This window comes from Cheilinus undulatus, linkage group 18 (assembly GCF_018320785.1).
Source record: "Cheilinus undulatus linkage group 18, ASM1832078v1, whole genome shotgun sequence".
In the NCBI taxonomy this organism is placed as follows: Eukaryota; Metazoa; Chordata; class Actinopteri; order Labriformes; family Labridae; genus Cheilinus; species Cheilinus undulatus.
This window is the reverse complement of record NC_054882.1, coordinates 1,029,670-1,054,276: the sequence shown is the minus strand read 5'-3', so window position 1 is coordinate 1,054,276 and position 24,607 is coordinate 1,029,670. Positions and strand designations below refer to the sequence as shown.

Here is a 24,607-nt window from a genome sequence, read left to right as displayed (position 1 = left end):
TAAATATCTGACTTAAATCAAGAAACAATAATTGACAGAATATAAGCCAGACTTAAATGAAGGGAATAGTCTGGACCAGTGGTTCTCAAATGGTGTGCCAAGGCACACTAGTGCGCCTTAAGGCAGGTCTAGGTGTGCCGTGGGGATTTGTACCATACATTATTACTACAACTTTATGGCGAGTACTGTAACCAGGCCTGCCCACAGATCTGGACCCCTGAAAAACCCCAGAGACTGGGACCCCCCGAGTTGGGATTTATTGATGATATCAGTGTGTGTGTGTTGGATCAGTAGCGTTGGTGCTAGCATCCTGGCTAACAGTTACCTCATTAAGAGCTGAAAAGCATGGCGAGCTATTATTGGGTTGAAAATGTTGTTGAAATGATTAATTCATGCTACTTTTAACCAAGTTAACAATTTTTTTTCTACCTTTTTTTGGCACTTATTTTGACAACTTAAACCATTTGGTGCTTTTTGCCATTTCTGCCACTTATTTTTATTACTTGACCCATTCTTGCCACCTTTGAACTTTTTGCCACATTTAACCCATTTTTGCTACCTTTTTGCCACTTTTCGCTCACTTTTGCTATTGGTTTGCCATCTTTTCATCACATTTAACCTCTTTTTACAACATTTCAGCAACTTTAATCCTTTTTTGCCACTTGTGATCTACTTTGCAACCTTTTTGACACTTAGAACCCATTTTTGCCACCTTTTGGCCAATTTCTGCCCAACTTTGCTTTTGTTTGACCATTTTTTTGCTCACCTTTGCCCTTTTTATCACATTTAACCCATTTTTTATCACCTTTGTGCAATATTTTACCCTATTAGACCAATTTTTGCCACTATTTTAACACTTTCAACAAGTTTTTGCCAATTTAACCAATTGTTTGGCCACTTTTTGCCCAGTTTTGCCATCTCCATGATCCCCCAGTTGGCAGGGCCCCAGAAAGCTCTCCTCTTCATAGGCCACCTTGACTGTAATATTATGTAAAAAGTGTATTTTGTATGGATTTAAACACGGTGTGCCTGAAGATTTTGGCTTAACCTTAGGTGTGCCTCGGGTGAGAAAAGTTTGAAAATCACTGGTCTAGACTAAATCAGAGCTAGAACACGTCAGACATAGACACAAACTGGGCCAGATGTCAGATGACCAGCGTGTTCTCCACTCACAGTAGAACTGGCTGACGTTCCAGCGGTCTAGACGGACTCAGTGGGAAAAGCTAAAGTGGGGCTGACGGGGCTTTTGGGGAGTTTTTGGGGCTGAGATCCTGGACCAAGTTCAGAGGGTTGTTCATGAGGAAGAGGAAGGAAGTGTCAGCGTGGATATCGGGCGTCCTCCAGAGTCCTTCAGTGCTAATATCCGTGACTGTGGTCAGATCTAAAGTCGATCTGATGGAAACATGAATAATGCAGACGTAAATCTCTTTAGCAGCTTTGACTCTGAGGGACAAAGGAAACTTCAGACAGTGATTTTTTCCAGCAAAGACGAGGGGAGCGGTCCGATGCTTGGTGACTCGGCGTGGAGTTTGGTGTCAGATTTTCTCTTCTGTCACTTTGATTCTGAAGCTCTGCTGCCGTCTCAACACGCTTTAAAATGCCACCGGCGTGTTCACACCTGATTAACGACGTACACCTCACCTCAGCAGCGACAAGCCCGACATAATCACCGTCATTTTCCACCGCCGCTCCATCCCGAGCTTACAACCCTCCCTCTTTAACTGCTTTCTGCTGCCGCCTGCAGAACGCGCCGCGGCTCGGCGGCCGGCCCTGATAAGAGGCTTAACGCATCCCAGCGGTTTACAGGAAGAGTCTCGCAGCGCTGACAGGGCGCCTCTGCGGGGGAGCTTTCATCGGGAGGGGACAGAGATACCAAACAACTCAGCAGGCACTTCCTGTGAGAGGACCAGCGCTCGCTTTTAGCGGCTCTGGGAGTTAAAACGTCCGTCTGAGGATTCAGGGACGAGTCCCGTTTCCATCAGAGATTTAAGAGATCTGCCAAGCTCAGTTATATCCCAACAGAAGTCAGATACTCCAGGGATCTGTCGATACTGACGGCCAATCAGATACCATGCTGGAAATGTTAGAACAGAGCCAAATATTGGCACAAACAGAGCCTATTAAACATGGATTACAGAGCTAAAACTGGACCAGAACGGAGCTAAGACTCCAGAGAATAATGGGAAATAAACCCTGGAGAATAAGGACAGAGTATGGACCAAACCAAAGACAAAAAACTGGAAGTAGAAGGAAAGAACAGTGGTCCAACACAGCAACAACAGCAAGAAACTGGGCCGAACAGGAGACTGAAGATGAGGCAATAAGGAGCTGAATGTTGGACGAGAGCGACAAAACACATGAGAAAAAGGGCTGAAAACTAGAGCTCAAACTCAGGATAATTTAAGGTCAAATATCGGGCTGAATAATCAATAAATCACAGCTAAAGATTGGACCTAGTAAGGGCCAAAACCCGTGACAGTTCAGGGCTAAATTTAGGACTAAACCAAGCAGAGATGCTGGAGAGTGCATGGCCAAATAGTGGACAAACCCAAACCTAAATATTAAAAAATGATGGGTCAAAACAGAGCAGAAAACTGGGCCAAACTAGAACCTAAACCTGGGACAATGAAGTGCTGAATGTCTGACAACGAGTGAGACAAAACACACGACAAAAGTGACTGGAAAAACCAGAGCCTTCATTCAATAAAATCTGAGGCCAAATACTGGGTCAAATTACCACTAAACTGATAAATCTGGGACTAAACCAAGCAAACAGGCCTGAGAATGGAAAATGCCAAATGTTGGAAATACCAAATAAAATACTGGAGGATACAGGAAAAACAGTGGACCAGAACACAGAGGAAACCGGGCCAAACCAGAGCCTAGAGAAGAGACAGTAAATATTGGACAACCAACAGAAAAGCAGCCAAAAACTGGACCAAACCAAAACAAGGGAATCCAAGGCTGAATACTGGACCAAATCTGAGTAAAAACCCAGAAATAAAGCGGTTGAATATTCCACCAAACTCCAGGTTCATCTTCAGAAAGACAGATAATTTTTAAAACACAACAACATAACGGCCAAAAAAGGAAATATGAGGATTAGAGCCCAACCACAGGAGAAAAAACACAGTCCATTCAACCAAACTCAAGTTTAAACTCCCTAAAATAGAAGGACCGATACTGGGCCAAATTATCACTGAAACACAACAACAACAGACGACCTACGCAGAGCTGAACACAGGAGATTACAGGGCTATGGTCCTGGTAAAATCAGAGTTAATAACAGGACAATTCAAGACTCTGCTCTGGAAATAAAGAAAATACAAAGACTGATATTAAAACCAGAGAAAAGTGGCTGACATTTGACCTTTGAATAGCTAGAAATATAGAAAAATCATGGCCAAATATCAGGCTAAGTCAGAGTTTAACCCTTTGAATCCAGCGTAGTGCCGGCGCTCCGATAAGCATATGCAATGTAAGTGTACTTATAATTTGTATAAGAAAACAAAGTGAGACATAAATATGTAAAATAACTGTATTTGATATTGATTGCTCAATAAAAATTTTGGAGATGAGATAGATGGATCATTCTTGTTGCATATAAAACCTGGGGAGTTACACTAACATTTCACACATCCACCATGTTTCAGAGCGCTTTGTTGTTGCAGTGATGGGTTTGTAAAAATACACAATAAAATGCACATAAAAATCTTTATAAACGAGACCACGGGTATTTGCAGCACTTCCTACGTTGAAATAAACGTCATCACGCTGTGGGCATGACATGTCACATGATTGTTAAGTGTCCCAACCTCATAGGCTCCAACCCCAACAACAGGAAGTGGCGTATTTTCCTGGGAGTTGCAGTTTTTTCCATGGAATACATTGAAAACAGCCTGCACACGTACTCGCCCTCGCTCTCATTTCACTCCTACTTTTTTACAAAAACACTCAGACACACAACCCACACACACCAGACATCCATCACACACACCTTTACACACTTCCACACATACAGAGCTTAACAAATGTATCAGCCCACCCTAACCCTAACCACAGTCAGGTTTCTGCCACAGCTGCCCTAAATTAACAGCATTGGTAATTACCAAAATCATTTTTATGTTTCTGCAATGGTTAATACACCAATATGTAGAAGCTCTTTCACCCAAATGATATTTTTAATGCTAAAATAGAATTAATATTGTTATCCATGAATTTTACAATTTACTGATTTACAAAAGAAGTGAAAAAATAGTAAAGCACATGAATATTTCTGATGAATGTGTCAGATTATAGTTATTTACTGTCATTCCTGAAGAGAAAAAAGAGTTTTAGTGGTTGAATGTTATGCTTGATTCATTTCTGACTTCTCAGAGAAGCCCAGTGAGCCGGCTCACATTTGGGTGAATTTAGTTTGAAATTCCTCATTCCTGTTCAAAATGGTAAAACGTGGAGAGCTGACTGAAAATGAAAGAGTCCGCATTAAAGCACTTCATGATGCACCGTATGTAGTTATGGATTCCCCAAACCTCGGTCGTGCCAAACAGTCTCAGAGCTGGCGTGAAGCTTTCAAACTAATTACAGCGTTGGATGAAGAGTCCAACCACTCATCTGGCTCTGTTTTTTAAAGGTTACAAAATTGACTCTATCTCAAAAAGCGAGTTATGTACAGACTCCAAATAAATTTCCTGTGGTTCCAAAGGATATTGTGCAACTTTTTTACATTCACAAATTTGAGGGATAAAGCTGTGATATTTCTGTATTTTAAAATATGTGTGAAAAAAACAAAAACGATGTTCATTTTTTGTAGGTTTATTGCACTTTTAAGCAACTTATTGTAGTAATTAAGACATAAGTCAATAGATATTATTAAAACTTGGGATTTAAGGGTTATATTGATGTAAAGCAAATAAAAAATACTCCCAAAAATGGCACTACAGTATGTAAAAATGTAAGAATTTGTCCTGGTTGACTTGCACAATGGTAGATTTTAAAGGGTTAATTTGTCCGATATCTGCCCTTTAATCTGTGGTGTTCAGGTAATAGTTTGGACGATATCCTGCGGTGTTTATTTGTCCATGTATTTTCTTGTTTCTTAGCATGAGTTGGTTAAAAGTCCTCCCAGGATTCTCTTTTGTTTTTACTCTGCTTTGGTCCATTTTTAGCCCCGTATCCTCTGCTGGTGTCACCCCATCCGGAGGGGAATTTCACCATTTACATACATTTTTGGGTCTTTTCTCCACCCTGGTTGATCCTAAACAGGGTTAAATCCTGACAAAAGAAACTATGGGACCAAATATTTAGGCCAAAACATCATTAAATCCCCCCAAAACAGAACACCAAACCAGAGCAAAGACAAAGGAATATTTAGGGCTCAATTTTTAACCAACCAATGCAAAGAATCTAGAGAAAACATGGCTGAATACTGGACCATACCACTGCATTAGTACTAAAAGATAGTGGATCAGACCACAGATTATAGAGCAGGATATCAGACTCATCAGAGTCTAAAGAATGAGAAATGAGGGGCAAAGATTGGCCAAAACTGCATTACATCATCATAAACAGAGGACCAAACCAGAGCCTAAACAAATGAGAATACTGGGCTAAACTTCTAACCAACCCAGCCTAAGAAAGGAGAGAAAACATGGCTGAATACTGGACCATACCGCAGCATTAATACTAGAGAGTACTGGGCCGAAGCAGAGCCAAAACACAGCAGAATTCAGGGTTTACCCTTCACCAACCCAGGCAAAGAAACGAGAGCACACATGGCCAAATACTGGACAGAAACACGGCTCAGACTCAGCAGGGAACTGGACCAGAGCTGAGCCAGGACTCCACAGATGACAGAGTTCAGTGGAAGCAGAGAGATAGAGGACTAAATGTTGGACCAATCTGAGCTGAAATGTCAGACCAAAGAGGTCTGGTGTTGTAATGAGCAGACAGGGCAGAGACTCAGAGTTTTGATGTCAGATTAGGTTCCTGGTCTGTCCTGTTTGGTTCCACATTAGAGACGAATCCATCCATGAAATGTTTGAAAGCTCCGAGGCTGAGGGCGGCTCACAGTCAGAGCCTTTTTTGGTCCCTTTCGTTGTCTCTCATGTCGTCAGTATCAAAAATAACCTCTACTGTGTGACAAAGTTTGGCTTCAAGCAGCGCAGGTGGTGACCGACTTTCCCGTGTTTGTCCCTCGGGGCTTACTGTAGCTCTACGCGCTCTCTTCCACAAACCTGTGCACTCGACTCGGCCGCTGCTGGCACCAGCTCTCGCACACTAGCTGTCCCCAACGCTCGTGTAAACGCCGAGCGCGGCCTGCAGAGAGCACGTGGGAGCCCCGGGGCTCGGCACATTAGTGCACAGAGCGGAGCGGCGCTGTGGATGTTAGTCCTGCACAGCTCCCCCTCCCTGCAGAGCATTGGTCTGACTATTAGAGCCTCTTAGTACTAACCATGGTCCCAGGATGTGGATCAGACTCTGGTTATCTACAGACAGAGATTTATCTACAGGAAATGAGAAAAACTGGGCTGTTACCCCGAACTCCTCTGCATCATGAAGCCTTAACCTTCATCATTACAGACAGGAAGAAGGTCTGAGACCTGACCAGAGCTCCAATCCTGAATATTACAGGTCCAAAACCTGGACCTGACCAGAGCTCCAATCCTGAATATTACAGGTCCAAAACCTGGACCTGACCAGAGCTCCAATCCTGAATATTACAGGTCCAAAACCTGGACCTGACCAGAGCTCCAATCCTGAATATTACAGGTCCAAAACCTGGACCTGACCAGAGCTCAAATCCTGAATATTACAGGTCCAAAACCTGGACCTGACCAGAGCTCCAATCCTGAATATTACAGGTCCAAAACCTGGACCTGACCAGAGCTCCAATCCTGAATATTACATGTCCAAAACCTGGACCTGACCAGAGCTCAAATCCTGAATATTACAGGTCCAAAACCTGGACCTGACCAGAGCTCAAATCCTGAATATTACAGGTCCAAAACCTGGACCTTACCAGAGCTCCAATCCTGAATATTACATGTCCAAAACCTGGACCTGACCAGAGCTCCAATCCTGAATATTACATGTCCAAAACCTGGACCTGACCAGAGCTCCAATCCTGAATATTACATGTCCAAAACCTGGACCTGACCAGAGCTCCAATCCTGAATATTACAGGTCCAAAACCTGGACCTGACCAGAGCTCCAATCCTGAATATTACAGGTCCATATATTCAAGCACAGAGAAACAGCAGAATGCTCCTTTAACTAATGCAGAGAGGGCATCAGGAAAACAATGTCCAACATAAAGAGCAGCGCTGAAAGATAAAGCTTTAGTGTAAAGTTCCCAAACATTGGCGTGCGTTATCAGTGGCGAGCTGGCGTGTTAATTGAAGAACAGAGCGGAGCGGGCAGGTATTAAAGCCGCAGCTTTAATCTCACAGCAGAGACCTGCTCGCCGTTTGTTGTCAGAGCGAGCGCCGAGGATGTGAAGCTTTCTTCAGGCTCTGCACATTATTTATGACGCCGTCGAGTCCCTCGAGGAAACGCGCTGATTCTCTGCCCGAGTCTGCCAGTGCTCACGATTCAGAGATAAACTCTAATTAATCATCGTGTTCTCGTCCTCCAGATGTAAACAGTTTAAAACCAGATCAGAGATCCCATCAGGCCTCGGGGCGGGGACGCCATGATGTGACAAAAACGGAAACAACCACGGCGTGTCTGAAGAGATTAGAGGCCGGTCCAAGTCGAGGACTGTTCCAGACAAAAACACCATCAGGCTCGAGTCAGTTAAGGCCAGTCCAAGACCAGTACCCTCAGACAGAAACTGAGGACTCGGGGCAAGTCCAAGTCATGTCCTTCTGAAGAATCGTGTCACACAAGACGAGTCCAAGTCATGTCCTTCTGAAGACTCATGTCAAACAAGACGAGTCCAAGTCATGTCCTTCTGAAGACTCGTGTCAAACAAGACGAGTCCAAGTCATGTCCTTCTGAAGACTCGTGTCACACAAGACGAGTCCAAGTCATGTCCTTCTGAAGACTCGTGTCACACAAGACGAGTCCAAGTCATGTCCTTCTGAAGACTTGTGTCACACAAGACGAGTCCAAGTCACATCCGTGTTATCGCTCGTGTTACCCAAGACAAGTCCAAGTCAAGTCCTTCTGCAGACTCGTGTCACACAAGACGAGTCCAAGTCAAGTCCTTCTGAATACTCGTGTCACACAAGACGAATCCAAGTCAAGTCTTTCTGAAGACTCGTGTCACACAAAAAGAGTCCAAGTCACGTCCTTCTGACTTGTGTCACACAAGACGAATCCAAGTCACATCCTTACGGCCCATGTTACCCAAGACAAGTCCAAGTCAAGTCTTTCTGAAGACTCGTGTCACACAAGACAAATCCAAGTCAAGTCTTTCTGAATACTCGTGTCACACAAGACGAATCCAAGTCAAGTCTTTCTGAAGACTCGTGTCACACAAAAAGAGTCCAAGTCACGTCCTTCTGACCTGTGTCACACAAGACGAATCCAAGTCACATCCTTAAGGCTCGTGTTACCCAAGACAAGTCCAAGTCAAGTCTTTCTGAAGACTCTTGTCAAACAAGACGAGTCCAAGTCATGTCCTTCTGAAGACTCGTGTCAAACAAGACGAGTCCAAGTCATGTCCTTCTGAAGACTCGTGTCACACAAGACGAGTCCAAGTCATGTCCTTCTGAAGACTCGTGTCACACAAGACGAGTCCAAGTCATGTCCTTCTGAAGACTTGTGTCACACAAGACGAGTCCAAGTCACATCCGTGTTATCGCTCGTGTTACCCAAGACAAGTCCAAGTCAAGTCCTTCTGCAGACTCGTGTCACACAAGACGAGTCCAAGTCATGTCCTTCTGAAGACTCGTGTCAAACAAGACGAGTCCAAGTCATGTCCTTCTGAAGACTCATGTCAAACAAGACGAGTCCAAGTCATGTCCTTCTGAAGACTCGTGTCAAACAAGACGAGTCCAAGTCATGTCCTTCTGAAGACTCGTGTCACACAAGACGAGTCCAAGTCATGTCCTTCTGAAGACTCGTGTCACACAAGACGAGTCCAAGTCATGTCCTTCTGAAGACTTGTGTCACACAAGACGAGTCCAAGTCACATCCGTGTTATCGCTCGTGTTACCCAAGACAAGTCCAAGTCAAGTCCTTCTGCAGACTCGTGTCACACAAGACGAGTCCAAGTCAAGTCCTTCTGAATACTCGTGTCACACAAGACGAATCCAAGTCAAGTCTTTCTGAAGACTCGTGTCACACAAAAAGAGTCCAAGTCACGTCCTTCTGACTTGTGTCACACAAGACGAATCCAAGTCACATCCTTACGGCCCATGTTACCCAAGACAAGTCCAAGTCAAGTCTTTCTGAAGACTCGTGTCACACAAGACAAATCCAAGTCAAGTCTTTCTGAATACTTGTGTCACACAAGACGAATCCAAGTCAAGTCTTTCTGAAGACTCGTGTCACACAAAAAGAGTCCAAGTCACGTCCTTCTGACCTGTGTCACACAAGACGAATCCAAGTCACATCCTTAAGGCTCGTGTTACCCAAGACAAGTCCAAGTCAAGTCTTTCTGAAGACTCTTGTCAAACAAGACGAGTCCAAGTCATGTCCTTCTGAAGACTCCTGTCACACAAGATGAGTCTAAGTCACGTCCTTCTGACTTGTGTCACACAAGACGAATCCAAGTCAAATCCTTCTGGCTCATGTTACTCAAGACAAGTCCAAGTCAAGTCCTTCTGAAGACTTGTGTCACACAAGACGAGTCCAAGTCACGTCCATTCCAACATTCCAACACGCCAGGCTCACCTCATATCTCACCTGTTTAAACGGTCTGAGCATTTAACCTCCAGGTGTGACACGGTCCATCTCTGACTCACCTGTGACCAGGAAGGTGCAGCGCCCAGCCCCGGCCTCGTTGGTGATGTCACAGGTGTACTCGCCGTAGCCCTCTCTGTTGAGAGCTTTGACCTGGTAGGTTGTGTCGTCCCGCTGGTCGCTGAACTGGCCCATGGTGAGGAGGCGAGAACCCAGCTTCCACTCGTAGCGGAGGAGGCGGGCCGGATGAGCGCGCAGCAGGCGACAGGTGAGGCTGAAGGCCCGGCCCAGTGCCTGACGGATTTCTGTGAACACCGGCTCCACCACGGGCGGGACTGTTAGGGACAGAGAGACAGGAAGTATGAGACGATAAGCCTGGAAAGAACAGATAAACATGCTGACATTTTTAGGTCCAGAACTGTGCAGAACTTTCCGGCATGTTTGGACCAAAGACTGAGGCTGACGTGCCGCTGAGGCAGCCCTGAGAGGAAAGGTTTGAAACTACTGGAAATATCTGAAGTAATGTAAGTACTCGACTGAAAACACTTTGTGGGAATAGCTGTTTTTAATGAATGCAGATATTTGAGAGCTAAATGTCCATGTTGCAGCTTTAACAACATAATAAATGAGTGAAGTGAAGGAAATCTTCTCTAGGAGCAGAACAACACTGACAGACTGCTACTGACATCAATCTGCATATTCATAAAGTCATTTACAGCCCGGACGGCCGCTGACTCTCAGATAAAGGTCTGCGGTTCATCTTCCTGCTCTCAGGGACTCCATCCAGAAACGTCTAAAGGTCAGCTGGACGCCTTTGCTGGTCCACGACCTTCAGCCGAGCTCTCTGATTGGTGGGAGAGGACATCTGACAGAGCTGTTTAATTCCCACAATGCACTGCTGAGGCTGCTGTTCCAGCTCATTAATGAGCTTTTTCTGACTGATTTCATCCTGATAACTTTCAAAGTTTCTCTTTGAGGACAGTCCAATAGGCATCAGGAGACTGAGGGCCGGACCGGGGACGATTTCACAGAGAGGATCCATAAAGTCTGGTGGAACATCTCCAGGGGCCCCGAGGGGACAACAACGGGTCCTGACCATAAATTAGACACAAATGCAAAGGTCCCAGTCATCCCTGTGAGAAACAGGAGAAAGGTTCCCATCACCCAGTTCTTATCAGCATTTTCAATGAGACATTTTTTCCTCTTAGAGGGGAAGGAATGTTGGAATATAATGCAAGGGAATTAAAACAAATACATCAGTGAAAGAACTCTTACAAGAACTTTTTCTCTCTCTTTAAAGATGATGTCATCCTTAGAAACGTATACATCATTCCATCCTCTCTCTTTAAAGCCTATACATCATTCCATCCTCTCTCTTTAAAGCCTATACATCATTCCATCCTCTCTCTTTAGAGCCTATACATCATTCCATCCTCTCTCTTTAAAGCCTATACAACATTCCACCCTCTCTATTTAATGCCTATACATCATTCCATCCTCTCTCTTTAAAGCCTATACATCATTCCATCCTCTCTCTTTAAAGCCTAAACATCATTCCATCCTCTCTCTCTAAAGCCTATACAACATTCCAACCTCTCTCTCTAGAGCCTATACAACATTCCATCCTTTCTCTGAAGCCAATACAAAATTCCATCCTCTCTCTTAAGCCTCTACAACATTCCATCCTCTCTCTTTAATGCCTATAGAACATTCCATCCTCTCTCTCTGAAGCCTATAGAACATTCCATCCTCTCTCTGGAGCCTATAGAACATTCCATCCTCTCTCTGAAGCCTATTCAACATTCCATCCTCTCTCTCTGAAGCCTATACAGCATTCCATCCTCTCTCTCTGGAGCCTATAGAACATTCCATCCTCTCTCTGAAGCCTATTCAACATTCCATCCTCTCTCTCTGGAGCCTATAGAACATTCCATCCTCTCTCTCTGGAGCCTATAGAACATTCCATCCTCTCTCTGAAGCCTATTCAACATTCCATCCTCTCTCTCTGAAGCCTATACAGCATTCCATCCTCTCTCTCTAAAGCCTCTACAACATTCCATCCTCTCTCTCTGGAGCCTATAGAACATTCCATCCTCTCTCTGAAGCCTATTCAACATTCCATCCTCTCTCTCTGAAGCCTATACAACATTCCATCCTCTCTCTCTGGAGCCTATAGAACATTCCATCCTCTCTCTCTGAAGCCTATACAACATTCCATCCTCTCTCTCTGGAGCCTATAGAACATTCCATCCTCTCTCTGGAGCCTATACAACATTCCATCCTCTCTCTCTGGAGCCTATACAACATTCCATCCTCTCTCTCTGGAGCCTATACAACATTCCATCCTCTCTCTCTGGAGCCTATACAACATTCCACCCTCTCTCTCTGAAGCCCACACAACATTCCACCCTCTCTCTCTGAAGCCCACACAACATTCCACCCTCTCTCTCTGAAGCCTATACAACATTACATTCCCTCTCCCTGAAACCAATACATACATCATGTGGGTAGCTGGGGAGAAATAAAGTGCCCCTACTTTATTGTAGTTGCCAGCTTAGGCATGGACAGAGGAAAGGTTGGAATATCTGTCTCTTTTAATTGACCAGGAAACTAAGAGCCTTCCAGACAGTTGAGGCCGGTACTAAACCCTGTGCTGATTGCTTCTCGGGTCTAGAGAGGGATGTAAAGGCTGTTCCTGGGTAAAATCCTCTCCCTCTCCAACAAAAACTGGATTCTGCAGGATTCTTCGTCTCATGTCGTCACAGACGTGGAATAAAGACCCTCTCACTGCTGATTCTCTATGAAATCACATCATTCAGGACTGGAACTCGTTTATTTCATACTGCTTTTGAATGCAGGATATCTGTGCTGCTGTGGGCTTTTTAAACTCCCTCTTCTGTAAACTTCCTGCTGCGTGTTTTGCTGTTTTCACTGGGAACATCACTAAGCAGATTAACGCAGCAGTGGGCAGATTACAGGTGGATTACTTAGAAATAAGTGAACGACACAGATTTAACTTTCAGCTGCATTTAAGCAAAGAAATCAAAGTAATCCTTGCGGGAAGCTGCTGACTGTACAGAAAGTAAAATAAATGATCAGGAACACGTTCAGTGGGATATCAGGCTCACACAGGAGCAGAGGAGAGCAGAAAGAGATGCTTTTATTTCTCTTTATTTTACTGCTCTTTAATGACTTTTCAGAAATATGCTAATCAGAGCCACGTGTAGCTTCAAGATAAAAGCTGCTGAGCAACATTCCAAATGAGCTGTTAGAGGTTTTTTTAGGGTTTTACTTTGACAATAATCCCTCCGAGTCTGTTGGTTTTTCCTCCGGATTACGGGGATGACAGTGATGAGCAGAGGTGACGTCCCCACAATCCCTCTGACGAACATCCTCCTCCGGGGTTACCAACATGCACGGCTGAAAGCGATCTCTTCAAAGAAGTGAGCACACAGAGGAACAGAAAGGGAAACAGATGACAGCATCTGTTGTACAAAATCCCCCCCAAGGTCGTTTTTGAACACGGATTACAGAGACGTCAGCGATGTGACGAGTCAACACCAAAAACACAATCAGGGCATTGAGAGAGGAATCACCGACCGACAGGAGGAGAGAAAACAAGACACAAGCGCCACAAAACGGGGGGCTGCAACCATCCCGTTAGATCCTGCAGAGGTCATAAATGATCAGGATTACAGAAGCTTTAATCCCAGAAAACATTCAGCAGAGTTCACCTACATGATGACAGCTCCAGATGAGAACAGGAACCTTCCAGCGGGTTGGCTGTTCCTTAACAGGACAGCAGCGTTTATGAAGTCTGGACAAAGAAAGTTTGGAGCTCAGAGGGAAACTTAGTCATTGTAGAAACTAAAACCGTTTTCCATCATGTTGAGGCTCTCTAAGCGTCTTTGTCACGTTGATGCTCTTTAATTGTTCTCTGTCATGTTGAGGCTCTCTAAGCGTCTTTGTCGCGTTGATGCTCTTTAATTGTTCTCTGTTGTATTGAGGCTCTTTAATCATTCTCCGTCATGCTGAGGCTCTTTAAGTGTCTTCCTGTGATTGTAGCTCACTGGTACAGTGGTTTGGACGGAAGCATCTGCCAGCAGATGAGTCCATGAACAGAAATCACAGCCCATTGTGTTTATCTCTGAGAGCAGTGAGTAAATCATGAGGAGGATTCTCTGCAGGCAGTGACGAAGATGACGATGATAACCCTCCTCCTCCTCCTCCCCGACAGGCTGGTTGAGAAGAGGAGCGTCCTCGGCCAAACACTGATACCCTCGAGGTGTTTCACCGAGCGGGAGGTCAGAGCGGCCGGCGGCCGTCCCAGTGTTTGAGTCACCCGCTCTGTCACAGCGTGCACATCAGCGGCAGGGAGGCTCTCTGTCACAACTCCACTTTCCTTCTGTTTCAGCAGCTTTTCTGTTTACGCTGCTTCTGCTGAGACCCAATAAGACTAAAACTGAGAGTCATCACATGGAAATGGGAAAATGTCAACAAACAGAGCAGGCAGAGCACAGAAACACAGCTAGGGTGAGGAGGAAACAGCAGAGAAAATGACAGACAGATGAAGAGGGTCTGACTGCAGACCACAGATCTCAGACTAATCCTCTCACAGACCACTACTGAGAGACCCTACCTCTGTCAGAGTGGAATCTACCTGTTAAAAAGTGTTTCTGTAATTCAGCTTCACTGAAAAAAATCAGTCAGCTAATAACCACACCACAAACATTACAGATTAAACATTTAACAAATAAAAAAGGATGAAAATCAGAAGTCTGATCCAGGGGTAGATCATGTAGAGCTACATTAGCTTAGTTAAAGCTAGCATAGCTTTGTTAGCTACATAGTGAATATTACTACACAAGCCAGTGTAGTCATGTTAGCTTTAGCTACATTAGTTATTTAGCTCCATTAACTATGTAGCTCACGTAGCATCATAAGCATTAGATTAAGCTGTGTTTGTTATGTGGCTACATTATTTATGTAGGTTGCTCAGCTAACGTAGCTTCATTAGCATTAGATTTAGCTACTTGGCAACATTATCTACGTAGCTAACATAGTAAATGTAGCTAATGCAGCTTCATTTGCTTTACATTAGTTATTTAGATACATTACTACGTTGCTAACGTAGCTAACATTGCATTGTTCGTGTTAGATTAAGCTATGTTGTTATGTAGCCATGCTACCTTTGTAGCGTACTTAGCTTATGTGGCTCTGTTAAAGATTGGAGGGGGGGATTAGAAGGGAAATCTACTGCTCCCTGCAAGACCTCCAATCATGTGAAGATATTAGTGATTCATGGGCCCCACTTTAGCTGCTAGAGCATGTATATGCTGTACATATAGAGGCTTTGTAGTCTAGCACTAGTCCCAGCACTGATTCCTAATCCCTGCACTGTTTAGCTCAAGTCTTCTGACTCCCTCTTCCTCCATATTTCCTGTCTCTCTACATCCGTCTCCATCAAAATGAAGGCATTAATTCCCATTGTCCCAAGTTTCAAAGCTGTTTCCATATCTTGCATGCTGATTTTTCTCCAGGCTGCTGATGCATACTGTATTCATGATGTTTGGAAGCCAAGCAGACGGCCTGAAATGAAACAGAGCTTCTTATTTCCCGATGCACTAAAACCTATATCTGCTCTGGTTGCGTTTTAACTTTGTCTACAAAGTGCCTGACCTCAAAGCATCTTGTTTCTGGCTTGTTTTTCCATTAGAAGCACCAAAGATGTCTCAGATACATCTAAAGAATGCAGCATCAGGCAGAGAGAGAGCAGATCAATGCACTTATCGGATCAAATAACACAAACAGTCATAACTGCTGTCCTCATTTTTATGGTACATGATCCTCTCTACAGGAAAATACCAATAATTCTGAATCTCTGGTGTGCTGCTTCTAACCAGAGCAGACCAGAGATGCACAAACGCAGCATACGTCATCTCTCAGTCATCGTTACAACCAACATTCTTTCCCTTATGTTGGCTCTGGTCTACACTTTGGCCAAAACTGACAAAAAACCCTCATTCCGTGCTTCAGCAACATTCATTCCTTGCCTTTGAACATGAGGTCATCCTTTAAAGTGTACAGAACATTCCACTCATACTTTCCTTTAAGGATATCATCCTTTCAAGCATGCAAAACATTCCATCCTTGCCTTTAAAGGTGATGCTTTCTGAAAAGTCCAGAGAGCATTTCTTTCATCCTTTCCTTTGAAGATACCATCCTTTAAAGTGTACAAAACATTCCATGCTTGCCTTTGAAGATGATGTCATCCTTTAGATTATTTTAGAATGTTCCATTCTTGCCTTTAAATGGGATGTTATGCTTTGCAACATATAAAACATTCTATCCTTGCCTTTGAAGATCATGTAGTCAATTAAATCTGAAAGAACATTGCCCCCTTGCGTTTTGGGTTGATCTCCTCCTTTGAAGCTTATAAAAAATCCCCCCCTTGCCTCTGAAGATAATTCCATCCTTGGAAGTCTATAAAACATCCCATCCTTGCCTTTAATGATGGTGCATTCTGAAAAGTTCACAGAACATTCCGTTCATCCTTTCCTTTGAGGATACCATCATTTAAAGCCTACAGAACATTCCATCTTTGCCTTTGAAGATGGTGTAAACCTTTGAAATTTGTAAAACATTACATCCTCATTCTCTGAAGATAATGCCATCCTTTAAATTATTTTAAAAGATTCCATCCTGGCCTTTAAACAGAATGTTATCCTCTGAAGCATATCAGACATTCCATCCTTGCCTTTAAATGGATGTTTTCCTTTCAAATTATATAAAACATTCTGTCCCTGCCTTTGAAGGTGATGTAATTGTTAAAAGCTTACAGAACATTCCACCCTTGCCTGTGGGAATAATGTCATCCTTTGACGCTTGTAAAGCATTCCATCCTTGCTATTGAGGATGATGACATCCTTCATAGTTTGAAGAGCATTCCTAATCTTGGTCATCCTTTAAAACATTATAAATATAAAACATTCAACCCTTTCCAAACCAATCCTTGTTGCCTGTAAACATTCCATTCTTTCCCCAGATATCCCAGGCTGTTCTCATCAGTCCTTTATTTTCTGAAACATGATGCAGACATCTTATACATTGAACAGTGAGACCTGTGGACCAGTTTTAGTCAGTCTGAACTGTAATTGGCCAAGAGTGGGATTTTTTCAGACTCCTCCCTTAGTCCAGGACTCGTCCAGCTCTGACTATAGACTCTGATAGACCAGTCCCCCTGTCTCTGTTAGAACCAGCTCTATAGACTCTGAAAGACCAGTCCCCCTGTCCCTGTTAGAACCAGCTCTATAGACTCTGATAGACCAGTCCCCCTGTCTCTGTTAGAACCAGCTCTATAGACTCTGATAGACCAGTCCCCCTGTCTCTGTTAGAACCAGCTCTATAGACTCTGATAGACCAGTCCCCCTGTCTCTGTTAGAACCAGCTCTATAGACTCTGATAGACCAGTCCCCCAGTCTCTGTTAGAACCAGCTCTATAGACTCTGATAGACCAGTTCCCCTGTCTCTGTTAGAACCAGCTCTATAGACTCTGATAGACCAGTCCCCCTGTCTCTGTTGGAACCAGCTCTATAGACTCTGATAGACCAGTCCCCCTGTCTCTGTTAGAACCAGCTCTATAGACTCTGATAGACCAGTCCCCCTGTCTCTGTTAGAACCAGCTCTATAGACTCTGATAGACCAGTCCCCCGTCTCTGTTAGAACCAGCTCTATAGACTCTGATAGACCAGTCCCCCTGTCTCTGTTAGAACCAGCTCTATAGACTCTGATAGACCAGTCCCCCTGTCTCTGTTAGAACCAGCTCTATAGACTCTGATAGACCAGTCCCCCTGTCTCTGTTAGAACCAGCTCTATAGACTCTGATAGACCAGTCCCCCTGTCTCTGTTAGAACCAGCTCTATAGACTCTGATAGACCAGTCCCCCTGTCTCTGTTAGAACCAGCTCTATAGACTCTGATAGACCAGTCCCCCTGTCTCTGTTAGAACCAGCTCTATAGACTCTGATAGACCAGTCCCCCTGTCTCTGTTAGAACCAGCTCTATAGACTCTGATAGACCAGTCCCCCTGTCTCTGTTAGAACCAGCTCTATAGACTCTGATAGACCAGTCCCCCTGTCTCTGTTAGAACCAGCTCTATAGACTCTGATAGACCAGTCCCCCTGTCTCTGTTAGAACCAGCTCTATAGACTCTGATAGACCAGTCCCCCTGTCTCTGTTAGAACCAGCTCTATAGACTCTGATAGACCAGTCCCCCTGTCTCTGTTAGAACCAGCTCTATAGACTCTGATAGACCAGTCCCCCAGTCTCTGTTAGAACCAGCTCTATAGACTCTGATAGACCAGTTCCCCTGTCTCTGTTAGAACCAGCTCTATAGACTCTGATAGACCAGTCCCCCTGTCTCTGTTGGAACCAGCTCTATAGACTCTGATAGACCAGTCCCCCTGTCTCTGTTAGAACCAGCTCTATAGACTCTGATAGACCAGTCCCCCTGTCTCTGTTAGAACCAGCTCTATAGACTCTGATAGACCAGTCCCCCAGTCTCTGTTAGAACCAGCTCTATAGACTCTGATAGACCAGTCCCCCTGTCTCTGTTAGAACCAGCTCTATAGACTCTGATAGACCAGTCCCCCTGTCTCTGTTAGAACCAGCTCTATAGACTCTGATAGACCAGTCCCCCTGTCTCTGTTAGAACCAGCTCTATAGACTCTGATAGACCAGTCCCCCTGTCTCTGTTAGAACCAGCTCTATAGACTCTGATAGACCAGTCCCCCTGTCTCTGTTAGAACCAGCTCTATAGACTCTGATAGACCAGTCCCCCTGTCTCTGTTAGAACCAGCTCTATAGACTCTGATAGACCAGTCCCCCTGTCTCTGTTAGAACCAGCTCTATAGACTCTGATAGACCAGTCCCCCTGTCTCTGTTAGAACCAGCTCTATAGACTCTGATAGACCAGTCCCCCTGTCTCTGTTAGAACCAGCTCTATAGACTCTGATAGACCAGTCCCCCTGTCTCTGTTAGAACCAGCTCTATAGACTCTGATAGACCAGTCCCCCTGTCTCTGTTAGAACCAGCTCTATAGACTCTGATAGACCAGTCCCCCAGTCTCTGTTAGAACCAGCTCTATAGACTCTGATAGACCAGTCCCCCTGTCTCTGTTAGAACCAGCTCTATAGACTCTGATAGACCAGTCCCCCTGTCTCTGTTAGAACCAGCTCTATAGACTCTGATAGACCAGTCCCCCTGTCTCTGTTAGAACCAGCTCTATAGACTCTGATAGACCAGTCCCCCGTCTCTGTTAGAACCAGCTCTATAGACTCTGATAGACCAGTCCCCTGTCTCTGTTAGAACCAGCTCTATAGACTCTGATAGACCAGTCCCCCGTCTCTGTTAGAACCAGCTCTATAGACTCTGATAGACCAGTCCCCCTGTCCATGTTAGAACCAGCTCTATAGACTCTGATAGACCAGTCCCCCGTCTCTGTTAGAACCAGCTCTATAGACTCTGATAGACCAGTCCCCCTGTCCATGTTAGAACCAGCTCTATAGACTCTGATAGACCAGTCCCCCTGTCCATGTTAGAACCAGCTCTATAGACTCTGATAGACCAGTCCCCCTGTCTCTGTTGGAACCAGCTCTATAGACTCTGATAGACCAGTCCCCTGTCTCTGTTAGAACCAGCTCTATAGACTCTGATAGACCAGTCCCCCTGTCTCTGTTAGAACCAGCTCTATAGACTCTGATAGACCAGTCCCCCTGACTCTGTTAGAACCAGCTCTATAGACTCTGATAGACCAGTCCCCCTGTCTCTGTTAGAACCAGCTCTATAGACTCTGATAGACCAGTCCCCCTGTCTCTGTTAGAACCAGCTCTATAGACTCTGATAGACCAGTCCCCCTGTCTCTGTTAGAACCAGCTCTATAGACTCTGATAGACCAGTCCCCCTGTCTCTGTTAGAACCAGCTCTATAGACTCTGATAGACCAGTCCCCCTGTCTCTGTTAGAACCAGCTCTATAGACTCTGATAGACCAGTCCCCCTGTCTCTGTTAGAACCAGCTCTATAGACTCTGATAGACCAGTCCCCCTGTCTCTGTTAGAACCAGCTCTATAGACTCTGATAGACCAGTCCCCCTGTCTCTGTTAGAACCAGCTCTATAGACTCTGATAGACCAGTCCCCCTGTCTCTGTTAGAACCAGCTCTATAGACTCTGATAGACCAGTCCCCCTGTCTCTGTTAGAACCAGCTCTATAGACTCTGATAGACTCTGATCATGAACTCTAACCTTTCCTGAGGACTCTGAATGAAGATGCTGGAGCAGTGCAGTCCTCCTGTCTCCGTGCGTAGCGTTGCGACTGCTCGGCTGAAGATTTCCTCGCCGTTTCTGCTTCAGTTCTCCTGAGAACCAGGACGAGTGGAGCTGCAGAGGAGATTGGCTTTGACAGCCTTTTAGTGCAGCAGGAAGCCAGCAGTGTCTGTGTGGCCTCCTGTCACTCTCTCTGATGGGATTCCGTGCGACGGGGTCCCCTGCAGGTTAGATGGAGCGTGACTGGAAGGTCGTGGAGTCGACCCCCCCGTCGACAGGCAGGTACTTGTCCTGGAGCGGCGGCGTGGAGTACCTGTTGGTGTGCGTTTCCTCTCAGGTGTGTGTTTATCACTCGGATTTTCGTCTTTCTGCTCTGATGGATGGCGTGACATCTGAATTGATGATGAGGCGCCCAGGAGCCCTCCTCCTGATGCATTCTGGGTATTTCCCAGGTTAAAATGGCACAGATTTTCCCGGCTGGTGGTACAGCAGCAGCAGATGTTCCATTTGGTTTGAGGCGAGGAGAGAGTCTGACGTCATGGAGGGTTTCAGTGATCTCCTTAAGTGAACGTGTCCTAAACTCTCCTCAGGCTGATGGAGCGCCGAGCTCTCTGATAAAGATTTGATCTGGGAGATTTTAAGGCCGTCTTCACATCAGGCACGACTGCTCCTAACATGTCCACGCACCTTTTTATAGGAGCCATCTCTCTCATCTCTTTGGTCTCTGACCAAACAATGCAGCCGCTTCCTGGGTGAAATTCAACAGAAGGACTGACCCTGTTACTGATTTTATAAACCAATCATGGTCAATAGAATTTGACTTTATAGACACAAAATCCTCTCTAATGTCAGAGTGAAAACAGATTTCTACAGAGTAATGTCATTGAATAAAAATCAGTGCCTGCATAAATATTAACCCTTTAAAGTGACTGAGCTAATCCAGCAGAGGTCCAGACAGTTGGTGCTAGTAGTCTCAGAGTTAGTGACCTGTGTCTAGAAGGTCCAGTCGCTGGTTCATCAGTATTCCTGACTACCATTACACCATGAAGACAAAAGAACACTCAGAGGAAAGGTGATTAAAAACTAAGTCAGGGGATGGAGAGAGGAACATCTCCATGTCTCTGAACATCCCCAGAGTTCAGTTAAATCCATCATGCCCAATACCTTTGTAAGAGCCACAAGGTAAGTGGTGAAAAGTGGCAAAAACAGCTTCAAATAGCAATAAAAATAAGTTAAAGGTGGCAAAAATGGCAACAAAAATAGACGAGAAGTGACAAAAAAATGAGTCGCAGGTGGCAAAAAAACAGTCCAAAAGTGGCAAAAAAATGAGTGTAAAGTGACTAAAATGGGAAAAAGCAGTCAAGGACGATGAATATGGCAAAAAAAGGAAACAACTGGAATGTAATGGCAAAAATTAGCTTAAATGGGCAAAATATGGCAAAAAAGGGCAAAAAAGTGGCAAAAAGAAGAGGCAAAAATTTGGAAAAAAGGACATAAGTGTTTTTTTTGGTGAAAGGTAGCTTATTTGGACAAAAAGTGGCAAGAAATGGTAAAAAAGTGGCAAAAACTTGCAAAAATGGGCAAAAAAAAAGAAAAAAGAGATATTTAATGGCAAAAGGTAGCTTAAATGGTCAAAAAGTTGCAAAAAATTGTTGAAAGGGGCAAAAATGGGGAGGAAAAAGAGGAAAAAGGGACAGAAAGTAGCAGAAATGGGCGAGAAGTGACAAAAAATGAGTTACAGGTGGCAAAAAACGATCCAAAAGTAGCAAAACGTGGCAAAAAAATCAGTGAAAAGTGACTAAAATGGGAAAAAGCAGTCAAGGCGTGAATTGGCAAAAAAAAGAAAAAAAAAAAGGAGACAAATGGTATGTAATAGCAAAAATGAGAAAAATGAGCTTAAATGGGCAAAAAGAAGAGGCAAAAATTTGGAAAAAAAGGACAGAAGTGATATTTAATGGTGAAAGGTAGCTTATTTGGACAAAAAGTGGCAAAAAATGGTTAAAAAAGTTTCAAAAAGTTTACAAAAATGGGCAAAAAAATAGGAAAAAGGGATGTTTAACGGCAAAAGGTAGCTTAAATGGTCAAAAAGTTGCAAAAAGTTGCAAAAAATGGGATAAAATAGGAATAGGAAAAACTGGAAAAATAGGGAAAAGGTGGAAAAAAGAAGTTGCAAAATGGCCAAAAAAATAGGAAAAAAAGGGGTGTTACCGTTGTGCCATTCATTTTTCTCATAATATTTGCAGCATTTTTCTGTTTTTTTACTAACTTCACATTTGATGTTGCAAATATTGACGTTCTGTTTTTATCTGATAGACTGACGTAGTCCATGCTGGCATTGATTTTCACCTTTATCGTAGAGTATAAATACATCCCTAATAATAATAATAATTATAATATCTTGAATTTATATAGCGCCTTACAAGAAACCCAAGGACGCTTTACAGGAACACATAGACATGGAAAAACTATGTGAGGGGTAGGATGAGTGTGAGGGCTGGTTTAGTGAAGACTGGAGGCTGTGGTGAACAGGTGGTGCTTGAGACGTTTTTTGAAAATGTCCAGAGATGGAGCGCTACGGATGTCTGCAGGAAGAGTGTTCCAGAGGGTGGGAGCTGCAGCACTGAAGGCTCTGTCTCCATAGGTTCGGAGTTTGGTTATGGGCATGGAAAGCAGGCCGGTGTCTGAAGATGGAAGGTTATTATAGAGTATAAATACATCCCTAGAGGTAGAGTACATCAGCTCAGCTCAAATGGCTACACTCATTCTAATCTGGTGTTCCCCAGGGGTCTGTCTTGCGCCCCCTGGTGTTCATTTACTTCTCACTGATCATTCTATGCAGATGACACCCAGCTCTACCTGTCCACCGACCCTCCCTCCACCTTCCTGTGTCCCTGAATGTTCACAGGAGCGCCCCCTGCTGGTCGAGTGGTGATGTTTTCTAAGCGTGTGTGTAGGCGTGTTACTCACACTGAACCACCAGCGTGATCAGAGCCTCCCGCGGCTTCACGTTGAACCCGTTGTACTGACTGGTCTGGCAGCGGTACGTGCCGCTCATGTCCCGGGTGACGTTGGCGATCCTCAGGACGCCATCGTAGCTCTCGATCTGTGCCGAGCCATCCGGCATCAGAGCCGCCCCCGCCGCCGCCGCCGCCGCGCTCTCCTCCACCCGCGACCACAGGATGATGGGTTTGGGTTTCCCTGAGACCAGACACTGCAGGTCCACGGTGTCGCCCTCCTGAGCAATGAGGTGAGAGCGCCCCCTGGGGACGGTCAGCTCCGGAGGAACTGCAGGGAGAAGATAAGAGTGGGTTAGTGCGGTCCAATCAGAGCTGAGATTCACCTGCAGGACAGGTGAGCAGAGACGAGTGATAGAGGGACACTCTTCAAATAAAAACGTCCTGAACCCCCTGCAGGAAAGAGGCCAGATTGTTCTATTTTATTTTCAGAGCCCAGGTGAAATCACACCTGCATCCAGGCAGACTTTATTCAGCGATAACGAGGAACACACTGATGACCTGGGGGCGGAGCATCCAACCTCAAAACCTTTAACCCTTGTGCCCTCCTCGGGCATTTTTGGCCATTTTTCTCAACCTTTTTTTTTTAATTTGTGATCATTTTGTCAGTTTTACAGCTTGTGGCATGAATTTTTACAGGAACTTTTCTTTCTAGTTAAATTTTTGAAATCCAACATGTTTGACTCTTAAATGTCATTCAGACTCTCTCAGTGAATTTACTGCCCTCTGGACACCTTCCAGGCAGAAATGGACACGTACAAAAAACTGCCATTAAATCAGCATACATCAATATTGTTTTCTACTTTTTTTCATAAATCTCTTTAACAACTTCAGACCTGCTCAAAACTACCAAACATTCAATCATTTTCAAGAATTTTAACCCTTTAAATGCCAGTTTGATTATATGAAATATTCATTTTTTACTACAAAAACACAAAAAGTGAATAATTTTCCATATAATCAATAGCATAAAGATGGGGCTTTGGGGGTGATGAGAGTCTTGGATGGGTCAAAGATTAGCAACTAAATTGATCTGATTGCATTAATATTTTTTACGTAATATCAGAAATACCCTCTGGACACCTTGGAGGCTAAAATGCCTCCATTGACTTCCATTAAAACCAGGTTTTTTAATCTCACTGTCACTGCAGTATAAAATCATGCATTCTTTAATGTCAGCATTTCAATGTGAAGAAGTCTAGTGAAATTTGACATTTTTACCGTATTCCACCAGATTCAACCGTTTACTCATTGTAGGACCATGCACCACATTCTTCTATTTCACCTGTTATATTATGGAGAGTTTTTGTGTGAGTTTAAAAGGGTTAAAATTCTGAGAATTATTGAATGTTTGGTAGTTTTGAGCAGGTCTGAAGTTGTTAAAGAGATTTATGAAAAAAAGTAGAAAAAAATATTGCTG

The 24,607-nt window shown here is 44.3% G+C and overlaps 1 protein-coding gene across 1 annotated transcript in view; it reads right to left on the bottom strand.

The window, feature by feature from the left end:
* The window catches only part of mdga2a (MAM domain containing glycosylphosphatidylinositol anchor 2a), a 154,534-nt gene that overhangs the window by 24,695 nt on the left and 105,232 nt on the right, over window positions 1-24,607 (bottom strand). Inside the window, exons 8-9 of the mRNA XM_041812905.1 lie at window positions 23,141-23,458; window positions 9,915-10,187 (exon numbers count right to left, since the gene is read on the bottom strand). Of these exons, the coding sequence (XP_041668839.1) occupies window positions 9,915-10,187; window positions 23,141-23,458 (591 nt within the window). The remainder of the gene's footprint in view (window positions 1-9,914; window positions 10,188-23,140; window positions 23,459-24,607) is intronic.